The 25,123-nt window shown below is 36.6% G+C and overlaps 1 protein-coding gene across 1 annotated transcript in view; it reads right to left on the bottom strand.

The window, feature by feature from the left end:
* The window catches only part of LOC311293113 (uncharacterized protein), a 57,724-nt gene that overhangs the window by 32,317 nt on the left and 284 nt on the right, over positions 1-25,123 (bottom strand). The window contains exons 2-6 of the mRNA XM_084413151.1: positions 10,207-10,387; positions 9,372-9,530; positions 9,037-9,229; positions 8,404-8,532; positions 7,505-7,639 (exon numbers count right to left, since the gene is read on the bottom strand). Coding sequence (XP_084269277.1) covers positions 7,505-7,639; positions 8,404-8,532; positions 9,037-9,229; positions 9,372-9,530; positions 10,207-10,387 — 797 coding nt within the window. The remainder of the gene's footprint in view (positions 1-7,504; positions 7,640-8,403; positions 8,533-9,036; positions 9,230-9,371; positions 9,531-10,206; positions 10,388-25,123) is intronic.

Below are 25,123 nucleotides of genomic sequence, written 5' to 3'. Positions count from 1 at the left end.
CAAAACACTAAGGGGCTATTCCATTAAACATTTCAGCACAAAAACCCATTGTCCTCATTAATCATCTGCAATATAGTTTAACCGGGTACAATGTTGCACTGTGGGTATTTAAATCAATTCATTATCATTCCTTTCAGCACAAACATGCTTGCACCTTATTCACTAAAGTCAGAGCTACTTAGCTGTTACAAATAATGATTGCTATATTACTCTCAAGAGAAAGCAGAAGGAAAACCAAATTCCATTTAAAAGAGATATCTGTGTACCTTTTCTATTATTTATGGCAGCAGTTATTCATCAAATTATGGAGAACAGCATTTTAACTGGGCATACAACCAGACATGGTCGAGTTGAGCATCCTTTCTGCATTTTCTTTTCAAACCAGGACACAAGCGCCAGATGATCACTAAATGAGGTACCATGAAAATTAAGTGAATAATGCACTGAATGAAAAGATTATCAATTACGATAAGGGAAATGGCCTACATGTGATTCTGAGCTCAGAGACCCAGAGGCTCCATCCCACTGTCCTCCTCTCTTCCTCTAACAATAAGCTACAGAGAAGGAGCAGTCAGGCACTTAACACTGTAAGGCGGCTGCCTCAGATGAGAGGGACACTTGATCCTCTCAAGGGTGACACAGCTCTCCAAATAATTGTTTTACCCTCCTCAGTGCTACAGGTTACATCTTTGGCTGGAACTGTACCGAACACTGGAACAGCTCCTGTGAGAGAAGCTGGAGCAGAACCACATGCTACAAGACACAATTACACTTTGTTCAGAAGATACGCCACTGGGATGTTTGAGAGGAAGTGAGCTACTAGATAATTCAAATGGTAACGGAGCATATTACATGTTAAAGATTTTCATTAATTCGTTTAGCTTTCTATTCTTCAAAGAATCATAGTTTTCACAAAAATATATAGCAGCACAAGTGTTTTCAACACTGATAATAATAACTTAAGAAAAGTTTCTTGAGCAGCAAATTTGCATTTACATAACAAAATATCAACCCAAGGGACATTTATTTTAATATTTATTCACACACACACACACTATAGTACAAACTCACTTTCACAAAAATATGCTTGTAAGATTTCAAACTATAGATGCATTGTTTAAAATTAAGATAACAATTATTTTGGTTGTCAAACTATGCAATGAAATACACCTTTGGACAGGTATGAACCAGGACACCTGTGTAAACTTGAGGGGAACTTTTTCTGCGGTACAATGACCATTTGCACTACTCTGTCATTTGCACTTTACCATAATTTATTTATATGCTATCTAACAATGACACTTCTGGTTATATGTGATTTCATTGACTCTGTACAGTACTTGACAATGACCGTTAAACTGAATCAAACCAATAGTCTATGGTGCTAAAGACCTAAAACTGAAGTGAAGTCATAACTACTAACTCATTCTGGAGGTTTACAGAGACTGGGAAATTATTAAATACAATGTCAGAGCTTGGAACCCAAGGCCCCGAGCAGGATATAATCAGTGTTCACCACGGTTGACCCAAACAGTGAATGCGAAGAGATGCCATAAATCAAAAGTTAAGACACAGGTATGAAGTCATGTGTTAAAGGACCCATCTGGTCTAACCAGATACTCCCATCAAGAAAATCAATCAGAACGTTTTTGTGGATCATCAGAAAGGAAATCATGGTGGAATTGGTAAAGAAGAAAACAACTATAGAGTTTAGTTGGCTACCAATGACCTCAGCACCTCAGGTCAATCAAATTATCTCGACAAAAACAATAAACACTCACTTAACAAGTTGTTGACCTCCAATTTTATTGGTGTCTTACAATCTCCTTAAACTTCCACTCAACCTGTAGTTTCCAGCCCATTTACCCTCTTAGTTTACCTCTGTTCAGCAAGTGAACATGTTCATGGGAAAGTCTCCATTGTTGATTCATGTAGCGACTGGGCAAAGAGATCCAAATCCAATCTTACAAAAGTTATGTGTAGATACGTCAGCTCATACAAGAGCCATCCAAGCTCAAACAATACAGTCTGATTTATACATTTGCACTTTCTGTCTTTAGAATTAAAGAAGACAGATGTATAATTAGATAAAAACAGATTGGTAACACTTTACTTAAAGTCTTTATATATAATGCATTATAAAAGTATTTTTTATATTTTAATTATGCCTTGCAATGCACCACATAATGCATTGTATGGTCACATGAATAATTGTAACCAGTTATAATACATTATAACACTTATGTTACACCTTTAGAAAGTAAAATGCATTAAACACACACACACACACACACACACACACACACACACACACACACATGAAAAAAACTATTTCAGATGTAACAAGGAATCTGCAAATATTATAATGCATTTTAACTTTGGTTACAATTATTTATGAAAAAATATAATTTGTTATAATGTACATTATGAATACCTTTATAATGCATATACATAAAAACTTTTAAGTAAACTGCTATCAAAAACATTTTCATGTTGGTTTAGGTGAAACTTGCACTAAAATATCCAAATAAAATCTGACCATCTAATAATGAATAATGAAATGAAGCACAATTCAAAAGGAAAGACATGTATTTGTTTCATACCATGGCTTTCCATTTGCCCTCCACATGCAATTCCACATGCAATCCAAGCAGAAGGAGATCTAGTACAAGGTAACATCCCATACAGGCACAGCACACCATGATTGCTGGAGATACACACTGCACCACAGTCGCTGTATCCCTGCTAAAGCTCCCAGACAGTGCAGGCTTTCTCCAAGTGCCCTCCCAGAGAGAGAACCTCCCAGACACAGGAGCTGTGCCCAGGCTTCACACACTCAAGCCAACTAAACCTTCAGGCAGCCATTAAGATGAACAGCACCCAAATAAAATGTACAATAGCCACTTGTAGTGTCCTATTTGAATTATGTCTGCAGAAGAAAGTGGGCTATTAGGTCGTTTTGAAGGAGATTAAGGACATTTGTCCAATTGTTTGGGGTTATTAAGATTTTTTTAAATGCTTCTTTTTTTTGGATTCAATTGTTGATGTTAAATCAATTTAATGCATCCTTGCTGAAAAATCCCACTGACTTTTTAATGGTAGTGTACGTTATTTGCAATATTGGCTTAAATTAATAGAAAATGGGATAAAACCACTGATCTATATAATGACATTAATGACTATAATGTCATTCTATATAGATCAGTGGATAAAACTGATGGCTTTTAAGGAGGAAGCGCTCAAAGATGACTTAAAGTGAAAGAAACTTTCTTAAAATTTTCATTCAAGAATGAAAAATCTATATTTCATGTCTTTTCTTATGACTTGTTTCTTCCATGGAACACAAAAGAAGATATTTAGCAGAATGTTTGTGCTGCTATTCTCCATACAACAAAAGTCAATGGTGAGAAAAGGTTGTACAAAAATGACAGAAACACACCATAAAAGTATCATAAAATTGCTCCATATGACCCATGTGCAATATAAGTCTTCTGTTACTAACAGAAAGCTAAAATTCCCTCCGCTGTAGCTGTCAAATCTAAGTTAAAGGAGAACTTGGTAACTTTTTTAACTTAATAAAACTGTCTAGAAATCATTTGGATGGTTAAACAACCTGTTCTGGTGATATTGGTGACTTTCCCCGCTCCCCCCAGCGTTCCCAGGCGGAAAACCAACCTTGCAACTTGGGGACTACCGTCCCGGCAAGATAGAAATTGGAAGTCTCGTGAGAAGCGAGAACGAGAATGAGAACGAGCGCGAAACACGAATTGCTTTACAGCAATTCGACATAAACACACACGCATGTATGATGTATTACCAGATTACCCACCTCGGTAGACATAGCTCCACACAATACAGTTGGCTTGCTCCGATCAAAACAAACGCACATGAGCAGCGGTAGAGAGGGGGAGGAGGCCGCCGCAAGTGAGTTTTTTACGACCGTGTTGTGAAATATACGCCCCCCCACAGCTGTAGGGGGAGCTCGTGGGGAAAACATGCGACAACAAAAGGGAAAATCAGCAAAGAAGTGACTAGAGTTTGCCAGAGTTGCGGAGTTCTCCTTTAACCAATTTTAAATACACAAATTGGTTATAAGACACAAGAACCAATGGCGTTTGGCATTAGCCTATTGAGGTCAAGCCTTTGACATGCCATATTATACAGTATGTGAACATGAATGACATTTGAGAGCTATGTTGGAGAAGATTACCAAATACCAATGGACAAATTTCAGTGTTTTTCCTCAAACAAAGACTTGGAATATGAGCATATGAGTCAAATATGGCACTACATTCATGGCACTTTTTGTCATTTTTATAGCTTGATAGATAAGAAAGGCAAAGAGGACATGCATGGAAACTTCAGATCAGACAAAGCCAGTTTTAGAACCAAATTAGAAGCTACTTTAGATTTTCCATAAACACAAATGATGTCTCCATCACTGCTGAACAGTGACAAATAAAAAACACATTCAGACAACTGAGAAAGCAGCAGAGAAGAGACAGATTTATGAAAGCACTGATGAACCATCCATCAGAAATGACAATTTGTTCCAGAAATACACTTGATGGGGTTAGTTTGATTCAAAGCAAGTTTTTAAGCAGACCTCCAGCTCTCAGAATCAAAGCAGTGGGATGCTGTGTGACCACAAGGTCATTAAAACAGAGATGATTAGTGGTAATGGCTGCCATGGTTACAGAGGTAACTCAAGGAGATCAATCACAGATGAAAACTCTGTTGCCTGACTTTCCTGTGGGACCCTGACTCTTGAGGTTTTCACAATTTCACTGGTGGTGGGTGTTGGAAGCCATGATTCCACATAGCCTAATTAATCAAGCAGCAGTAACCACAAGAAATGATGGGAGATGGTCTCTTCACCAAACATATTCAGTGTGCACATATATATTGTGGTTCACACTAGTGAAAAAGCTTTTTAGCATTTATTTCTTATCAATTACAAATTACATTACTGTATTTGAAATTGTATATTATTTGAGTGACAATTAAGGATGTGAGGAAATATTCTTTTATAACTAAATCCAACGGGCACAAGAAAACTCAGGAGAAAAGATTATACAACCAATAATAACACAAACAATACCAGACAATGAACTGAGGAAACTAAGGGCTTAAAGTCCCTCTGTAGTCAATAATTGTATCCCTTAAAACAAATGTATCACCAAAATGAATTTTTTTCTTTTATTAAGATTCATTTATGGTGTTTTTGCCTTTTATTAGGATAGGACAGTAGCTAGACAGGAAGTGAGGTGGGAGAGAGAGAGAGAGAGAGAGAGAGAGAGAGAGAGAGAGAGAGAGGGGGACGGAATCGGGAAAGGTGCACGAGCCGGGACTCGAACTCAGGTTGCCCGAAGCACAACGACACTACATGTCGGCAAACTTGCCCACAAGGCTATTGGCGCCGACCAAAATTACATATTTAAAATGTTCATGCCTTGAAAAAATGCTTGATGCTTGAATGCAACCCTACACCCTTGCTTCATTTAGTATATGCAGATCAATTAATATGCTAATTAGTCCCACCTCCACTCATGCCAGCTCACAGATTCACTCGGCCAACTTACTGAGGTAACGCAATGGTATCGCTCTTTACAACGTCGGACACATAACGGTAATTAATATGATTAGCCTTTTGCTTGACTATGTTATCAAACAGCTAATAATGTGTTGCTAATGTTACACAAAACTGTTCCCGTTCGCCATCTCAGCCTTCTAACAATCATCAGAAATGCTTTGAACAACTCAGAACGACAGGCATATAAAAGGAGAAAGGCATTTAGTTCATCATAAGATTGTAATATACATCATACACCCACTATATTGCGAAATCTACCTGATTTTTCATATTAACAAAAAAATATACCGGGATAACCTGGCATCACTCGAGACTCCCTTGCTAGTTCGCTGTTAACGTGATTGGTTACAAGTTAGTTTGTGACATCAGAAACACCAGCGATTTCAAACCGCGTTTTTGTCACCGTCTTTTTTCGGAAAAGGAGAAAAGGAGAAAATACTCAGCAATGGTGTTGTATTGTGAATTTGCACATGGTTTGTCTTAAAGCACATTAAAAACACTACATAGACAACATTAAAAACTTGATTTTTACCACAGGGGGGAATTTAAATACACAGACAGGGTAATGAAGGTCAAGCAGAACAGGTAAAGAGCTAATTAATAAGGAAACTAACTAGGGAACAGAACTCAGGAAAAGCAGATCAGGGAACATAACAAAAAACACAATTAAACTAAACAGACAAGAACTGCATGTTACAATATTAATCTATCTGATCATCTTATTTTTAGGTTTATTTATATTATGGATCTCAGAATTTACTGTGGACTTTTGGACCCCACTGTATGTGTGTTTATGTAATTTAATGAAACCATGACAATATCTCAGGCTGTATATTAAAAAATAAACTTAGAAAAAGTGTGAAGTTTTATCTACTTTTGACTTTTTTAGCTTCAGAAGGGTGCACTAAATTACAGTGCAGAGATAGTAATAATATGTCTAACATTTATGAGGCCAGAATAAATGGATGACAGACAAACATTTCCAGGAACATTTCCATGCTGTGCTGACGGACATGTGCAGAACAGAACTCCCACAGTTCCTCTGTCTCATCTATAATTACTCCATACAGGAATGATCAAGTAAAAAAAAAAAAAAAAAAGATCTAGGATTATATCGACCACAATTCAGCACATTGCCTGGTGTTTAGGGGAGGTATTTTGTCAAGTGTGGCAGTATTGTCCTCCAGTAGTGTATTAAACTCTATTCAGCTGATAACAGACAACATTACGTAAAGTGGCCGCACACCCACAGCCAATTAATATGCAGGCAGTGTCTAGAAAAATACTGCAGGTTGAATATTAAACATAAGCTTTTGAGGTGCAGACTGCAGTCTTTAACAATCAAATCATAATGTACAGTATGTGAAACATAAGCCTGGTAAACTTCTAAAAGAATGTCCAGCAGTGCACAGTGCAAAAGCAAATAAGGTGTCTAATGACTTTCCAGACGCTTTGCAAGCTTTGGAGCTGTTCCTGAAGTACACTAGCGATCTCACAGGCTACCCCGTCTTACTCTCCCAGACGGGGCGTTTATCAAAAATGGCCCACCATCTCAGCACAGCTCCTCTCTGTTACAGCACCGTGCTGAAAAAAAGACCGTTCCCATGATGATAATTCATCATCACTCTCACCGTGTAGGAAAATACAGCAACAGCTTTATGAGGACAAATGAGAAGTCAGAGTGATCCTTTCTTTCTCATTTATTCAATTTCTTGACCTTTAAAGTCATCCATCTCTCTTGTCCAGCTGATGTTCATTCTTCCCATATTGTACTCAGGGCTTTGTCTATTCATAGCTGCATAATTACTCACTGTGGCTGTGTTTATCTGAGGTTTTATGCTATAATTCATTTACATATTGCTTGTAAACTGACTATTTGGAATCTCTAATTAACATTAGAATGTCTCTTACCAAGCCATGTGATTCTCTGGGATCAGGCCTGAACCCTAGAACTGAACGAATACTGGCAGTATCGTCAGTGCCAGTGGAGGGATCTGATGAGAAAGTTCTGTCTACTGTTGAGCCAGCTGAGGACGACAAAGGGCTCTGTAGGTAAACAGAGGAAAACAAGATGTCACTAAAACACATTACTTTCAGTGGTCAAGATTTTACCAGGATTAAAGGTGAAGCGAGTAATTACTGTTCCAACAGCATCACCAAATTCAATTAAAAAAAAAAAAAAAAAAAAAAAAACACTTCCCAAACACTCCCCCCATCTGCCATTGGTCAGCAAACACAGATTGTCCAGCCCCAAACTCCAGAGCAATGAAAGCCCAACAGAGCATCAGTTCACAAATTTTTCAGGCAAAGTTGTGTATTTCCAGTTATATTTGGATAGGAGCAGTTTTTTTCCCATTTTAGTCATATATTTTGTCTTTAGACAAAAATATCCTTTAAATTTAGTATATATTATGTATATATCATGTCAAGGTCAATATTTTTGTCATCTTAGAAAAAGCTTTTTTTTTTGTGCAATTTTGCTAAGGGCAAAATTAAACCAAAGGTTCAAACATTTTACATCTATCTCTAACATTGCTGACTATGACTGACCATTTTAAATGATTAAAATCTTTCTAGATTTTTCTCCTTAACACATTGTTAGTGCATTGTTAATATCTTGGTGCTGTTTTTTCTTGTCGTATTTTAGTTAACAGTATGTTTTAATAACAATTGTTTAATTGTCTATGACGCATAGTAGTAATTCCATTGACAACATTAGCACTTTAAAGAAAAAAGACATCACCTTAAAGAATATTACAAAAATCCAGTTCATGTAACTGCTTTCAAGTACAGCAAGTCCACAACTCTACCTCAGTGCTACTTTCTGTCTTAAGAAAGCTGCGTCCTTTCAAAGGTTCACACATATACTGATGAAGAGCACAATGATCCTTGGCAGCATTAGCATCTCCCATTATGAAGGTCATTTGTCTCAGCTCTCCCTGTGAAAACAGACACAGACTTCACAGACTAATCTGAGCTATGACATCATCCACATAACAACCCATTAGCTGAGCACTGATTTCACAAGAGTGTTGGTCAAACGTTCACTCACATGCCTCATTGATTTAGGATGAATTGTGAACTTGACTCCACAGTCACCATGATAAAAAACTCATTGTAACTCCTGGCATGGTGTTTGACCATTCATTTTTAAGTTAAAGCCATTAAGATGATGGTTTTCACAGCTGTGAAGCAAAGTGGTGTGGCAGGCAGACATGTTTCCCATGACGCATTGCTAGTGCTACATTAGCAGGATAGCTCTAGTTTCTTTAATAAACATTCTTCTAAACCACTGTGTTGTAGTACGACATATTTAGAGTCTTTAATCAATGACATTAGGAAAGGCTGGTTGCCCAAGCATGATGGATTCTTGACATTGACATATATGTGTACCCGTCTGTCCTCTTTCCATACTCTTCTTGCATATGACAAATGAACAATACCTCAAAGGGTGTCTCAAACCCCTCCAGGATGCCGCCCACCATCAGCAGGCCATCTGTAGTGATGCCCATGTAAGGGTACATCCAGCTCACTTTCTCCACCAGCACACAGTCCACATACACAGCCAGCCATTCAAATGCAACCCCAACTGATATCCAGTGCCACTGCGAGTCAGACAGTCCTGACACTGTAAACCTGATGCCAGAGGAAAACACCCGATGTTCAAAAGACAGCTGACAACATAATGGGGTTTCAAGTACGCTATCATAAGATCAATGTTATTTCAGTAGTGGGGAAAGCTTAGTGATTAGCGCCATGTGTTAAATGGTGTTTGTACTCATAGTCACGCCGCTGGGTGGTGATGAAGGTGATGCTGTGTGGGCCTGTACGGATCTGGAGTAAAATGTGATTATAGAAGTTCAGCAAAGTCAACACACTTCGGTCCACATCCTGAGAGCTCCGCATTTGAATCAGCACGCTGAATTCATCTGCAAAGCTATGAAAACACATGGACACTTTAAGTATCAAGACAAAAACGATTTTATTATAATTCAGAGAACTTAAAAACCATACACTTCTGTTAAAACGTTTGGGATCGGTACGATTGTTTAAAGTTTTTGTCTTATGCTCACCAAGGCTGCATTTATTTGATCAAAAATACAGTAAAAACAGCAATTTTAAATAACTGTTTTCTATTTTAATATATTTTAAAATGAAATGTATTCCTAGAGATTTCAACAGCCATTACTCCAGTCTTCAGTCACATGATCCTTCAGCAATCGTTCTAATATTCTGATCTGGTGCTCAAGAAACATGTAATATTATTATTATCAGTTTAAAATGGTTGAGCTGCTTAATAGTATACCATGATACATTTTTCAGGATTCTTTGATGAACAGAAATGTCAAAAGAAAAGCATTTATTTGAAATAAGATTATTTTTTGTAACAATGCAAAAGTCTTTACAGTCATTTTTGATCAATTTAATGCATCATTGCTGAAAGTATTGATTTCTAACAAAATAAATAAATAAATAAATAAAAATACTGACAATTGAACAGTAGTGTAAATGTATTTAAGATCTAATTTAAAAGAAAAATTGTCATGAAAATTGACAATTAATTTTTAAATAAATACATTTTAAATAAATAAACAAACAAATAAATGTCAAACCTTGATCCAAATGCTTTCTGGGTGGGCATAGTGAGTGTGGAATATAGGCCAATGTCCAGCACTGGACATCCCTGTTCCTCCTCATAAAGGGTCACGTTCCTGCTGGCTGGTACTAAGCCTGAGAACTGCTCAAGTAAATCCACCCTTTGTGTAAAGAGATTCAGATGTGTGTTGAACCCCCCTGCAAAAACACAAGAAACAAAGTTTACATGGATACGTCTTTCTGTTCTCGAAACAGAACAGGAAAAAGCCCTTTAAAGACATTTGAATAAATTCAGCAAGTGACCTGCACAGAAACAAATGACTTAAATCAAGTGGCACACTTCATTCATGTTCATGATACTACATTTATTAGTGAAAAATAATGACAGAACATTGGGACACTCAAATGTTGCATCATCGCTTTATTCACATTCTAGCTGACTTGTTTTAGCCTATTATGGGAAAAAGGGCAAGTCTCAAACTGTCCAAATCTCCAGGGCTTACGTAAAGTGACTTTCCGCTTCGAAACTCTATCCACAAATGACCCTACACCATCGTGCACAAACGCAGGGCCATTGCTGATGGATGATTCTGGGGTGAAGCATTCCCGTGGAGGGCAGCATTTTCCCCACCTGATCCCCATAGGACATCAAGGGTGAAGAGAGCAAGTCCTTGATTAACTTTCCATACCTCGCCTGCACAACATGTTCAAGGAAACCCTAAAGAGTCTTCATTTTCCCTTCCGCCTCAAGTACATCTAACAATGGAAGGTCATCCTTCCAAGCCAAAAAATAAAAGGTCTTGGATAGACAAAATACACATCAACTATAAAAACAAGATGTTCATTTTATGACGCAATGTTTCTGTTTTCATTGGAAATCAGACTCAAAGTTGTTCCCGCTATTCAAAGAGACAAAAAATAAATAAATGAAGGCTCACTTCCATGAATGTTGAAAAGAATTCAGAAATAACTCACTGTATATTTAACCTTTACATAAAAACAAATCTCAATAGTCATGGCAAAGCACTGTATGATTTGTTCTTCACAAGACAGATTTCAAGACATGATACATTAACCTTACAACCGGATTAGAGATTTCCGTTAAGAGTATTTCCTCTTTAGCTGTGGCCGACTTCTCTTGTTTCATTCATGGTGAAAAGGGCTTTTTAACGCTCACTGCATTCAGGCTTCAGTCATCACTCATAGTCCTGCAAGCAGCGTGACCGTAAGTAGCAGACTCCACTCACACATGAGCTGATAACTTGATGAAAGGTGCACATGCCACCATTCTCTACATACCACAAGCACACTAAACCAGAATACACGTCTAGCCGCAAGGGTCACGCAACTTATTTTATTTTACACTGCAAAGGTCTTTCAGAAGCTACATCTAATGTGGCCTATACACAGTGACATTAAAAGTATTTCAACAGTTTGTAGGATCTAAGGATTCTCAATAACAACATATGTGTGTTACTCTAGGAATGCATACATCCGTGTTGTGTTTTATTTTTTTATATGATTTCATTTTATAATCATTAGTCATTTATGTAGTCATTTAATTTATTATTTAACCCTTTATTCATATTTTTATTTGATTCACCATTTAAACATTTAATTTATTTATTTTATGTTTTTTTATTACTTACTTTATTTATTTCCTTGCTCTTGCAATGCTATTGTTGTTTAATCTTATGATTGAGTGGTCTGAGGAGGTGTTTGTCTTCATGAGTAAGAGATTAGAGAATGTCATACATTTAAAGTCAAAAAACGTTTTTTGAAAATGTAATGATGCAAAAAGCTTTCTGTGATCGGTAGGAGATAGAATATACAGTTTGTACACTATAAAACATTACACCACTGGAAAATCCCCATAAAACCCAACAAGTGTGTGTGTGTGTGGAGGTTGGTTTTGAGGTCCAAAATATCCTCACTATTAAAAAAATTACGTTGAAATTGAAATTACGAAACCTGTTGACCACCAACTGGTTAGCCGGACCTAACTAGTTAAAAATAAACCAATGTTTAGGTTAGGTTTATGTTTAGGGGTAGGGGGTCAGGTTAGGTGACCTTACATACTGAAAAAACAATGGAAGTCTATGAGTGAGATGTCCTCAATAATATAGTCAAACAAATGTTTGTGTTACTCGTATCATAACATTTTTGCATTTTACTGAGTAAAATATGAATTGATTGTACTGATATAATGGAAAAAGATAGTATTGAGTTTAGGATTATGCAAACATTGATTAACGTTTTTTTTTTTCAGTGACAGGTTTGCAGGACTTCAAAGAGATACGTGCAACACCCCATAACATACAGACCACATGGCTGTAACACAAGACTTTAAACAGCTCAATATGATTTCTGTGGGGTTAGAGAGGAGCCAGATCAGAAGAGTGCATCACTTTCAAAGAAAATGGAGTGACTTGAGCAGGTTAAAGGAGAGAAATCATCTAACATCTTGAGACCATGTGCAAAACTGACATTCTCTTTCCCACCTTGGCTTGTGGTAATTGTGTTTTTCAGGTATTCATTGTCGACATATGCTGATCTATGACTAACTCACCCCAAACCATGTCTCTAATGTTTAGAAAAGCCACAAAATGGTCTAAGATGAAGTCTGTAAAGGGTCAGTGCCTCCTCCTAGAGCACAGCTGAACAAGCATTCATCAGACACAGTCATTAATATCCATGTACATATCAGTGTTCTGTTTTGCTTACACAAAGGATGAAATGTGACATTCGTGGGAGATTTCATCCAGGCATTTTTGTAAAAAAATATATTTAAATTCGGAAGTATTTACAATTGTTTGTACAATCATTAAATTACAGTATTTTAGTGAGAATTCTAATAAGAATAATGAGAATTATTTTTTTAAATCTGGACAGTAATGAGAATGAATTGGGCAAATTACGCTTGACTGTCATAACATTAAAAATGAAAATATCTTAAAGATTATAATCTCAATCTCAAATATTTTACCTCTTTGTAAAATTATATATTGTTTGTTATATAGTCATACTATATGAAACATACGAAATGTTTCCTTTCACTTGTGTGCAATGTTCAACAAGTTAAAGTCTCTTAAAGGGATACTCCACTTTTTTTTGAAAATAGGCTCATTTTACAACTCCCCCAGAGTTAAACAGTTGAGTTTTACCGTTTTCAAATCCATTCAGCTGATCTCCGGGTCTGGGGGGTCCCACTTTTAGCATAGCTTAGCATAATGAATTGAACCGGACAAGACCATTAGCATCTCTCTCAAAAAAATGAACAAAGAGTTTCGATATTTTTCCTATTTAAAACTTGACTCTTCTGTAGTTACATCGTGTACTAAGATGAAAAGTTGCGATTTTCTAGGCTGATATGGCTAGGAACTATACTCTCATTCCTGCGTAATAATCAAGAAACTTTGCTGCATTACCATGGGTGAAGCAGGCGTAATGATATGATGCAGCACCTGATAATAGTCCCCAGCTCAGTAGCCTATTATCAGGCGGCATGTGCTGCGTCATATCATTACGCCTGCTTCACCCATGGTATAGTTCCTAGCTAAAAAGTGGGACCCCCAGACCCGGAGATCGGCTGAATGGATTCGAAAACGGTAAAACTCAACTGTTTAACTCTGGGGGAGTTGTAAAATGAGCCTATTTCCAAAAAAAGTGGAGTATCCCTACAATTGAATGCAACATAGATAGATTTTTATATCAAATATACTATTTAATTCCACAGTCCACTAACATATTTTATTATTGTATTATTATATAATATATTTTATTATGATTTCACTTATGACATTGATATTACTCAACAAAAAGATGCAAAGATTTCTTTGAGACAAAACTGGAAAATCTTTACTAATGTCTGAAGATTTAAAGTTGCTGGTAAATGCCACAAACACCCCTCAAAATAATAAGCTTTTAAAAGTTGCACATACACACATACAATAAGATATGTTTACATTGTATGACAACAAAAACACATTTACTGTACGAGTCAGCAAAACATCACTTGGCTTACTGAAACTAACTGTAGTTGCATTAGTGTTCAAAAAATATATGAAACACTTTTAAAAATAAGAAACACTATTTTAAACTTTTTATTCCCCCTTCCTTCTCAAATTACCTCTCTGTTGTTTCTACAGGAACTGGATGTTGAATGCCAATCTGTAATTTCCAAAAGTCCATTCATAGCGTGCACCCAGATTCAGGTCTGTTGTTTGGCTACATTTATTTCCCATTTATGTCCAATTAGCCCCCCTTGTGCGGGTTTGTGTTTCATTTACATGGACGGTTCGCTTAACAAAAGTCTTGCGGTAGCAATTATGGAATAAAGAGGGATGAGACTCCATTTCCTAAGCGGTTTCCTTTCTTCCAATTGTACTGTGAAGTGTAATCAGAGAAGGACTGAGAGTTTTTATCCCATTCATTACGAGGTTGAAGATGGGACACCGCCTGACACCCAAACTGAGGGAAATGAATTCTTAAAAGTAAACGATTTCACTATAGTGGTGATTTCTTAGAAAATGGCCTCTGCATTACCGAATCGACATGATCAACTTAAACCCATTGTGAAATCTGTGAGGGGAAATCTTTCACCCTTATGCGAAATTCCAGATCATGTGGATTCCTATTGAAATGACTGGATTTTGCCTATGAAAGCTCACCGAACAATGGTAAATGCAACAGCATCCTAACCCACATTGGCATCTTCAGGACATTCTGTCTCCTTCACCTAAAACTAACCTCTTAAAGCACTTTTCATTTCCCTCTCGAAGGTGGAAAAATATTTTAATATTGCAGGGTGACCCTGGGTAATCAAAATCTTACATGAAGAGCAACCATATAAGTACCAGTAATTACTTAATATTTCAATATGTCAACCATATTTATCAGAAAGACTGCAGTTTGCTCAACACCAAAACAATAAAAACCAGTCTGGGCCAGCATAAAATTATTTCAGCAGGGATAATGGCTAAATGTGCCATATGCACACTTCTGAATGAGTGAAGATTGGCAAATCAACTGCATGAACTTCTAAAAACATGAACTGGCCCACATAATATTAAATGGGGTCTGGCGTGTGGCAGACAGAGAGTGAGGAAGACTCATTAAAGCCTGTGAAGCATTGTTCCGTAAACACACTTAAGCTCTATCCTGTTAAGGCAATTAGGAAACACATTAAGGAATTAGGAATGGCTCCATGATCAAGATTCACAGAGTTTCAGGATGTTTTGAAAGGCATTCAATCTTTCCTTTTTCCATGCTGGTCTGTGCTGATAACATTATGTTCCTCTGGGGTGCCTAAATCAGAGAAATGTCTTTGCCTCAGTTTTTCACTCAGTTCGTCTGTGGCTGTTTCTTCAACAATGGGAACTTTGGTATTGTGGACTTTATAGAAATGTCAGTTCAATATATATTGTGTTTAATAGCATTATGTGGTGGAAATTATGTGGAAATAACTTAGGCTACATGAATCTCAATGTCAGATTTGTAATGACAGTTTGAATTAAGAAAATAATAGGAGCAATTTCTGATACGGTCATGTCTGAGCTCTGAGGGATCGAATGAGTATTTTCACAGGTGGCATTACACACAGACAGTTTCCCTTTTGTGAATAATGACAGTAATTAGTTAATCTTTCAGTTTTTCCACACAATCATTTATTTCTGAATTATTAATTAGTCACAAACGTCTTGATATCAGCCTACTTTAATAGCAGCTCTAATACCGAGCTCATGTTTCCATGTTAAGCTGTGAAAATGTTGGTCAAACATAAAATAGTGAGACTCAATCAGTCAAGTGGAATAATATATTTTATAGAACTGTGAACAAAAGCTGAACACAAGCTAAACAACCTGGTTATAGTGATTGTTGAAAAATCAAGGTGATAAATTGTTTACTCTAGTTTCTTTCCCAAACTCCTCAGGGATTCATGTCAGAACACACAGAACGGAAGAGAATTCAAGATGTTGCACGGCAGGAAGCCGAGGTGAAAATACTTACTGACATCAGGCAGTAAATTCACAACTCATTATCACTCTTACACAGTATTTACCTTGTCAACCTGTAGAAAATGCATTTCTCCAGATTACTATGCATTCCATTGTCAAGGAAAGTTAAAATCTGTCCTCATCCACACAACCTCATTGCATTCCCATATGATTTTCTCTTATTTCACATGAAATATCAGAATACCCAGGCTCCTCTTTTTTCCATACAACTAACAGGAGTAGGAACTTGGACTGTCAAGCAAAGGACAAAACAACAACAACAAACACCATAAACATTTGCTATATTTCATTTTCTTGAAACCATTCAATAGCTTTGTGTGATCAAAATACCAAAGATGTTCCAGCAAAACTTTTAAATCATCTTATTTCACAAAAAGAGGGCGGGATCACAAACATTTCAAAAAGGAAAAGGAACAGAACTTTTATTATTTTGGTAAACTATCCCTAACAATTTTGTGTCATTTGATTCATTTCTCCACACAGACAACGCACTCATTACAGAAAACACTGATGGCTATAAAAAAAGAAGTACTACTGGATGATATTGAAATAAGGAAATAGTGTCCTTTCATACATGGTTCCCCTTGACCAGTAACCCCAGAGCTCTGCTGCGCTGCAGTGGTGACAGCTCTGGCTGTAGGTTAGTCTGGGCACATTCTGTGATGAAGGACAAGGTATCAGCTCTCTATAGGATGTGGTACAGTTACAGTAAGGTACACATTCCAGCTCCTAATGAACACACAGGATGCATACAGGCTGATAGAAGTTTATCAAAGAGACTCCTGGCCTCTTGCCCAACATCAATCCCAAACCCCTTTTGGATTGGTATCTTGTTGGATTCAATTCAACAATGCATCGACCCTGACGATGAATAAAAGCGCAAAGGATAGAAGTGAAGAACTGAAGGGCTTTTCATAAATGTCTCATAGTACAGGACATCGTACAGTACGTTACACATATCATCATCTGGCCTAATTTACAAGAACAGAATTACAATGGAAAAGCAGATTTTAAGAAAATGTGATGTGAATTCATTTGAAAAACTGCTAAACTTCACAGAATAATCTTTCAAATATGCAATAAATCATAATTATTTAAAAAGCATAAAATGCTAACTAAATATTTATGGAAGTCTATTGCCTGGTTTCACAGACCAGGCATAAAATATTCCCAGACAGCTGTTTTAACTGAAAGCAACGTGTACTGATACACGTTAAAAAAAGGCACATTTATAAAAGTAACTTAAATTTCCTCATTTAACTAAAGCCTAATCCTGGCTTAATCTAAGGTCCGTCTGTGAAACTAGGCCTTTATGTTCACTATGGCAATATTAAACACAAAGAGACATTTTAAAATCATCTGTTTAATTCATTTGTTAACTGAAGCTTTGCATCATACTGTATCTGGACCCAATATCTTGATAATATTGATACTCCTTTAGGTAATATATTTTTTTTAGATATGGTATGATCGTAATGCTCTTGTCTTTTATACATAATCCGTTTCTTTTTTTTCTTTTTCTCCCCCTCTCTTATTCGATTGGCTAGGTTTGTGTTGTAATGTTCTTTGAAAAAAGTTTTATCTGTTTAGAAAAGTGCGCCATACTTCTGTGCAATAATGATGAAAATATTTTAATTAAATTATGAAGTATAATTAATTATAATTATAATAATTGTGTTATACATTGTTTTAGGTAACCCTTGTGCATCCTTATGGACATATTTGTCTTTTTCAGTTTTGTTTTTTTGATCACTTTGTCTGTGTTAATGCCAACTGCATAAAATTTGGCACAGTTGTGTATTTTTATTGGAATTTTACTATTCCACCCCCATTTCCTTTAAAAAATCTATTTTGCACTAGGTACACAAAATAGTTCCTCCCAGCGCCTTTTGGACAAAAATGTCTACATTGAAACCCATTAAAACTGCAAATTTGAATCCCAGGGCTATTTAACGATAAAATGACTTGCTCTATTCCTGTTTTTTGCTTTGGCATATTATAGAGCCAATTGGATAAATTATGCAACGATATTTGTGTGGGTGTGTTGGTATGGATGTCAGAGTGCGGTTTGTATGTGTGTAATAAAAAAAAAAAAAGTGTTTGTGTGTGTGTTTGTAATATTTGAGAGAGAAAAACTCAACTTCAAATAACAAATCCAACCACTGTGTGCACCAGTGGAGTTTTGCTGGTATCTAATGGGGAAAATCTGTTACTACGCCTAAACAAAATCTTCCCAAAAAGATATCTCAAATTTTGGAACACAACATGTTTAGATTTAAGGCATTGATTTTCTAGCCGTTCAACATGTTTCATAAAATATACATTTTAAATAAAATAACAACAAAAACTTAAACCTATGTAACTATTTTTGGTTTTACTTAAAAAAAATTTTACTTCAGCAATAATCTGCCACAGGTCTTCTTTAAAATGAGACCAAAGTCTGTGCTCCCAAGATTAAAATGTTTATAACAGTTTTTTGACACAGACATTTCTTTTGTCCAAAATGGACCTAACTTTTTTTAATTGATGCACAATGGTTAATATGATCCAGAATGTTGTATGAGAAAATATTTCACAATACTTACAGGTGCTGCAAGAGATTTCAAGCATTTTGCTGCCAAATGTAATGTATCTGATGTGTCACATAGTGGGATATTTTAAGTAAATAAATAAATTGCTTACAGCATCTTTAACACCACTAAGCCCTTCTAGACATGAATCTCTCATTCTCGCTGCTCTCAAAACAAACGCAATAACTCTCCAACTGCCAGACAAGTCATGACAAAACAACTGGAATTGATGGAAAAAGCACAAAATGTCATTCTTTTAAGGTGAGAGCATTTGCTTTCCGTCAACTATCGCACCATCTCAAAATGTTCCAAGACAAGATCTTTAGTCGACATGAAGCAGGTAATATATCAGCTCAGAGAAATGGATTGTCCAGAATACAAATCCACAGTAACTAACCTGTCTCAAACTGTGATATGCAGTACACAGACTACAAAATATGTTACATCACATGAAACAGACTTGACTTAACTTGACAGGTCTGATAGGCATTGCTGTCTCAATGGATTCATGTAATAGAGCAATCTCAAAGCAGCATGGAAGACAAGACTTCAAGGCTTCCCTGAAGGAAAGACAGTGCCAAGAAACCCCAAAGAGCGTCATTATCCACTCTGACTTTCCTTACAGAGTTAACAGGCCTGTTCCTGTCCACCAGCCACAAATCAACCGCACACTGAAATTCTGCCAAATGTTGCTTTAAGAGTGAATTTCTCACTAATCAAATCAGTGTTTTGAGAGCCGAATGACTGGCGTCAGAAACGTCCAGGGGCGCCCACAGGATTCCGATCCATGGTAAGTGGAAGGAAAAAAATAAGCGGGACCCACACAATTTTGACATTTATATTAATAGGGACGTTGGCAACATATCGCAACACTTACCGTAACATATCAAATGATCTTAGTGAAATGTGACATCATCGCTATACAGACCTGTGAGCCATCAAAGCACCGCTGAGGCTACAGAAGTTGGTATGAAATGAAATGAATTCATTTTCTGTTATAGATCTTATTGTGAACAATTCATCCATGTATGTTTTTTTTATTATTATTATTATTATTTAAATTCTTTTTAAATATCTTCCAGTGAAAATGACAGACTTCTCTCTGGTGAGGTAAGCAGGATTTCTCCAATCATTTAGTCCGCTTAAAGCTCATGTTCATCTGTCTCCATTTTTGAATGCAATCTCAAAATCCAATCAACAACCAATGCATAGAAGCAACCAAGGCCACGTCCTAAATTTTTTCCTTTTTTGATAATACGCTACACTTAGATATACAATTTAAATCAATAGGTCATTTCTTCAGTTTCATCGCGACTTTATTCATCAAAGATGATTGACAATTATCATACAGTTTGGATTGGTGGTATGGTTCTGTTCTGGGCAACAACTTTTTTTAGAAAAAGTCCTTATTCTTTATCTTTATTCATTAAATCACAAACAACAGGAAAAGTCATGGGACCCTCAAATACTGTAGTGGGCAACTGGGGGCTTTGGAGTAAAAAAGTTTGACCTAGACCCTAGTACTCCAACAACTGCAACAAACCTAGTACTGCCTAAACATTTTCACCATTGAGAGATTGATTTTTAGCAATAACGTATAGTCCTTTCAAAAACAAACATACTATAAACTCTGACAATGTTAAATGATGGTAGAGTACATGATTCTGCATAAGACATCATGGTCAATTTCATATATACAGTGGGTACGGAAAGTATTCAGACCCCCTTACATTTTTCACTCTTTGTTATATTGCAGCCATTTGCTAAAATCATTTAAGTTCATTTTTTTTCCTCATTACTGTACACACAGCACCCCATATTGACAGAAAAACACAGAATTGTTGACATTTTTGCACATTTATTAAAAAAGAAAAACTGAAATATCACATGGTCCTAAGTATTCAGACCCTTTGCTCAGTATTTAGAAGCACCCTTTTGATCTAATACAGCCATGAGTCTTTTTGGGAAAGATGCAACAAGTTTTTCACACCTGGATTTGGGTATCCTCTGCCATTCCTCCTTGCAGATCCTCTCCAGTTCTGTCAGGTTGGATGGTAAACGTTGGTGGACAGCCATTTTCAGGTCTCTCCAGAGATGCTCAATTGGGTTTAACTCAGGGCTCTGGCTGGGCAATTCAAGAACAGTCACGGAGTTGTTGTGAAGCCACTCCTTCGTTATTTTAGCTGTGTGCTTAGGGTCATTGTCTTGTTGGAAGGTGAACCTTCGGCCCAGTCTGAGGTCCAGAGCACTCTGGAGAAGGTTTTCGTCCAGGATATCCCTGTACTTGGCCACATTCATCTTTCCCTCGATTGCAACCAGTCGTCCTGTCCCTGCAGCTGAAAAACACCCCCACAGCATGATGCTGCCACCACCATGCTTCACTGTTGAGACTGTATTGGACAGGTGATGAGCAGTGCCTGGTTTTCTCCACACATACCGCTTAGAATTAAGGCCAAAAAGTTCTATCTTGGTCTCATCAGACCAGAGAATCTTATTTATCACCATCTTGGAGTCCTTCAGGTGTGCTTTCATGTGTCTTGCACTGAGGAGAGGCTTCTGTCGGGCCACTCTGCCATAAAGCCCCGACTGGTGGATGGCTGCAGTGATGGTTGACTTACTACAACTTTCTCCCATCTCCTGACTGCATCTCTGGAGCTCAGCCACAGTGATCTTTGGGTTCTTCTTTACCTCTCTCACCAAGGCTCTTCTCCCCTCTCTCACCAAAGCTCTAGGAAGGGTTCTGGTCGTCCCAAACGTCTTCTATTTGAGGATTATGGAGGCCACTGTGCTCTTAGGAACCTTAAGTGCAGCAGATTTTTTTTTGTAACCTTGGCCAGTTCTGTGCCTTTCCACAATTCTGTCTCTGAGCTCTTCAAGCAGTTCCTTTGACCTCATGATTCTCATTTGCTCTGACATGCACTGTGAGCTGTAAGGTCTTATATAGACAGGTGTGTGGCTTTCCTAATCAAGTCCAATCAGTATAATCAAACACAGCTGGACTCAAATGAAGGTGTAGAACCATCTCAAGGATGATCAGAAGAAATGGACAGCACCTGAGTTAAATATATGAGTGTCACAGCAAAGGGTCTGAATACTTAGGACCATGTGATATTTCAGTGTTTCTTTTTTAATAAATGTGCACAAATGTCAACAATTCTGTGTTTTTCTGTCAATATGGGGTGCTGTGTGTACAATAATGAGGGGAAAAAATTAACTTAAATGATTTTAGCAAATACATTTTTTTAAGGGGGTCTGAATACTTTCCGTACCCACTGTATATATTTTTTTAATCGTATTTAATTTCCAAATTACTAGACAAGCACTACACTACCCACAATCCTGGAGAACTGGAGAAGTCACTGTTTCCATGGGAAAGGAAATTGCAAAGGTTACTGCTCACTCCCACATGTCTTTGCAATCCCGTGCTTTCACCATGAGAGAGAGTTCAAGGCTCTTTATTTAAGATTTGTTCATGCCTCTGAAGGAAATTAATAGAAACAAAATACTTCCTGTACATTAATGATTTTAGAAACGAATATTTAGCGAAATACTGGTGTGGATAACGTAACAGTTGTGGGTCATAGCACATAATGTTAGTTGTCTTTAATGTAGATATTTCATATCAAGCAGGTTAAAATTCTGATAGGCAAGATCTTAAAATCACATTGTTTTGTGTTTCAAGAAAGAAAGAAAGAAAGAAAGAAAGAAAGAAAGAAAGAAAGAAAGAAAGAAAGAAAGAAAGAAAGAAAGAAAGAAAGAAAGAAAGAAAGAAAGAAAGAAAGAAAGAAAGAAAGAAAGAAAGAAACTTAATATTATAGAGAGCAACTCAGAGTGCTGCAAATCTATACAAATCCGAACCTCTAATTCCATATAATGGAATCTTTTCTTAGCTTTTACAGTGATAAAATCCAGAAATCTCTCATAGTTTAAAACCATAGCTAAGTGAAATCATGTGCTATTTTACTAAGGCACAGATTCAGCTCTCTATACTTCTTGGCTACTGATGTGATGTGATAAGAGTAACACTTGTCCAGATTAGGTCTAGTCTGCATGGCTGCAGCCCAGACTGCCAGCCTGCAATGTCCTTACTGTACAGTAATGCTACGTCTTGTTTCAGTCTGGCTGTTCACCAAAAGCCTTGGTTATCAATCAGGGACAACATTAATTATATATGCCACTATGGCTCCCTGCCTGAAGCCACCTCACAGAGACAGACGTACCAGAGCTTTGATTTACAGTCAAAATGAAAAGAAAGAAAGCACTGTGTTCAGAGCAAACAGACCATGACCTCACATTTGACAGGCAATCCGTCTATTAACACTGTGACATCATGCACACAGCTGATGTTCTCACTGTAATGATGGAGTAGGGACATGCTTGGATAATAGTGGCTGAGAGATATTAGAATACAGTAAAAGATATTACACAGTGTTTGAGGAAAAGTATGTTTAGAACAATATTATGACCTTTTTTACCCTGTGGTTCTTTGTCTCATTTTCAATGGGAGTATAACGTATAACCTACCATCCAACATTTGGGGTCAGACAGATTTTTATTTTATTTTTAAGAAATGTATACTTTTATTTAGCAAGAATTTGTTAAATTGATCAAAAGTGACAGTAAATACATTACATACATTACAAAATTCTATTCTTGAACATTCTATTTAAAGAATCACATTAAATTATCACATTTTCCACAAAAATATTAAGCAGCACAACCGTTTTCAACATTGATAATAACAAGAAATGTTTCTTGAGCACCAAAATCAGGATTATAATTATTTCTAGGATCATGTGACTGAAGACTGGCATAATGAAAATTCAGCTTTGCCATAACAGGATTACATTTTAAAATCTATTAAAATAGATTTAAATTGTAATAATATTTCACAATATTACTATTTCTAACTGTATATTTGATTAAATGCAGTCTTGGTGAGCAGAAGAGACTTAAACATTAAACAATCTTATCAACCCCAAACATTTTTATTTTAATATGAGAGGGAATTAAATATTTGTCTGAACTTATTCAGCTTTGGTAGAAGTTCAACATATTGTACAAATTGTTTTTTTTTTGGTTTTTTTTTACTTTTCAATTTTCATTGTTTGAGATCAAACAGTAATTGACCTCCTGTTGAAGATCCTTGCCAAAAAGTCATAAAATGACAAGATAAATGATTCTGCCTATAGACAAGACGGTTCTGTGATCAGATGGGGCTTTTAAAAAGACATCTGCACATTCTGAAAGTTAGACATGATCAAAGTGGTACACATGACCAAATAAAAGCTAAATGTGTTCCAAATTTCAAGTAAAACTAGAACATATCCCAAAAACAATAATACAGAACCCTGACCATTCTCAATCATCTCTGAACTCAATTATGTAACGCAGGGCTTAAAAAAAAAAAGAAAGCATCTCCTGTCTCTGTATGAATCTAATGTATCTCTCTGCATTTTAAAATGTTGCAGGTGTTGACGGTGATAGAGCTGTGACTACATTTTTTTTATGAGACCTAGTGATTGAAAAGCAACAAATTCATTATATAAACACAGACATACACAGACTAATGAACGGCACAGCTTATTGAATGTTGTAAAACATGTTACGGGGCACTGATCACATAATAGATTGTGCAGACCCGCTCTAATAATCCCCAGATTATCTGTAACGTTCTCCCACCATTGAGAAGACAGGTGGCTGAAATAGGGCCCATGAGAAACAGTTGTAACACAAGCTCATTTGGAAAAACCAAATCAGATTCCTTTCACATATGGAGGTTTTTAAGCACAAATTGTGACATGGTGATATAGGACTGTGGAACGGATTTCTGGAACAATCTAAATAACTTGTGGTTCTTTGAAATGTGAAATTATAGGTTATGGTTTTCACTAAGAAATATGTTCAACAGCTGTTGACAGGACAATCGTGCCATGAGCTTTACCAAACAACAAACTGTTTGAGTGTACAAACTGCAAAAATATTATTTTTGTTTGAAATAGTCTAGTGTGTAATAGTTTTTTATCTTTTAATACAGAGTGATTTAGCTTCACCACGACAAAAAAAAAGTGAATGTACAATTAGAGAATAGCAACATTTATAAGCGTTACTACATCGCCCCCTCGGGATACTGTGGATAGTACTACACGACAAAACTGCACTGGAGAATGCAAACAGTTAAAATGTTATATTGAAATGATCAAAATTGAATAAACTATGCAAGGACCGATTGTGCATAAGAGCATATTTTGCATTATGCGCGAATTTCAGACCTAAATCACCACGAATTAACAGAAGTCTGGTTCTTAATCACCTGTATGTTAATTCAAGTTTGTCAATTAGTTAAT

This window comes from Rutilus rutilus, assembly GCF_951802725.1.
Source record: "Rutilus rutilus genome assembly, chromosome: 7".
Taxonomy (NCBI): domain Eukaryota; kingdom Metazoa; phylum Chordata; class Actinopteri; order Cypriniformes; family Leuciscidae; genus Rutilus; species Rutilus rutilus.
This window is presented reverse-complemented; position numbering and strand designations above follow the sequence as displayed.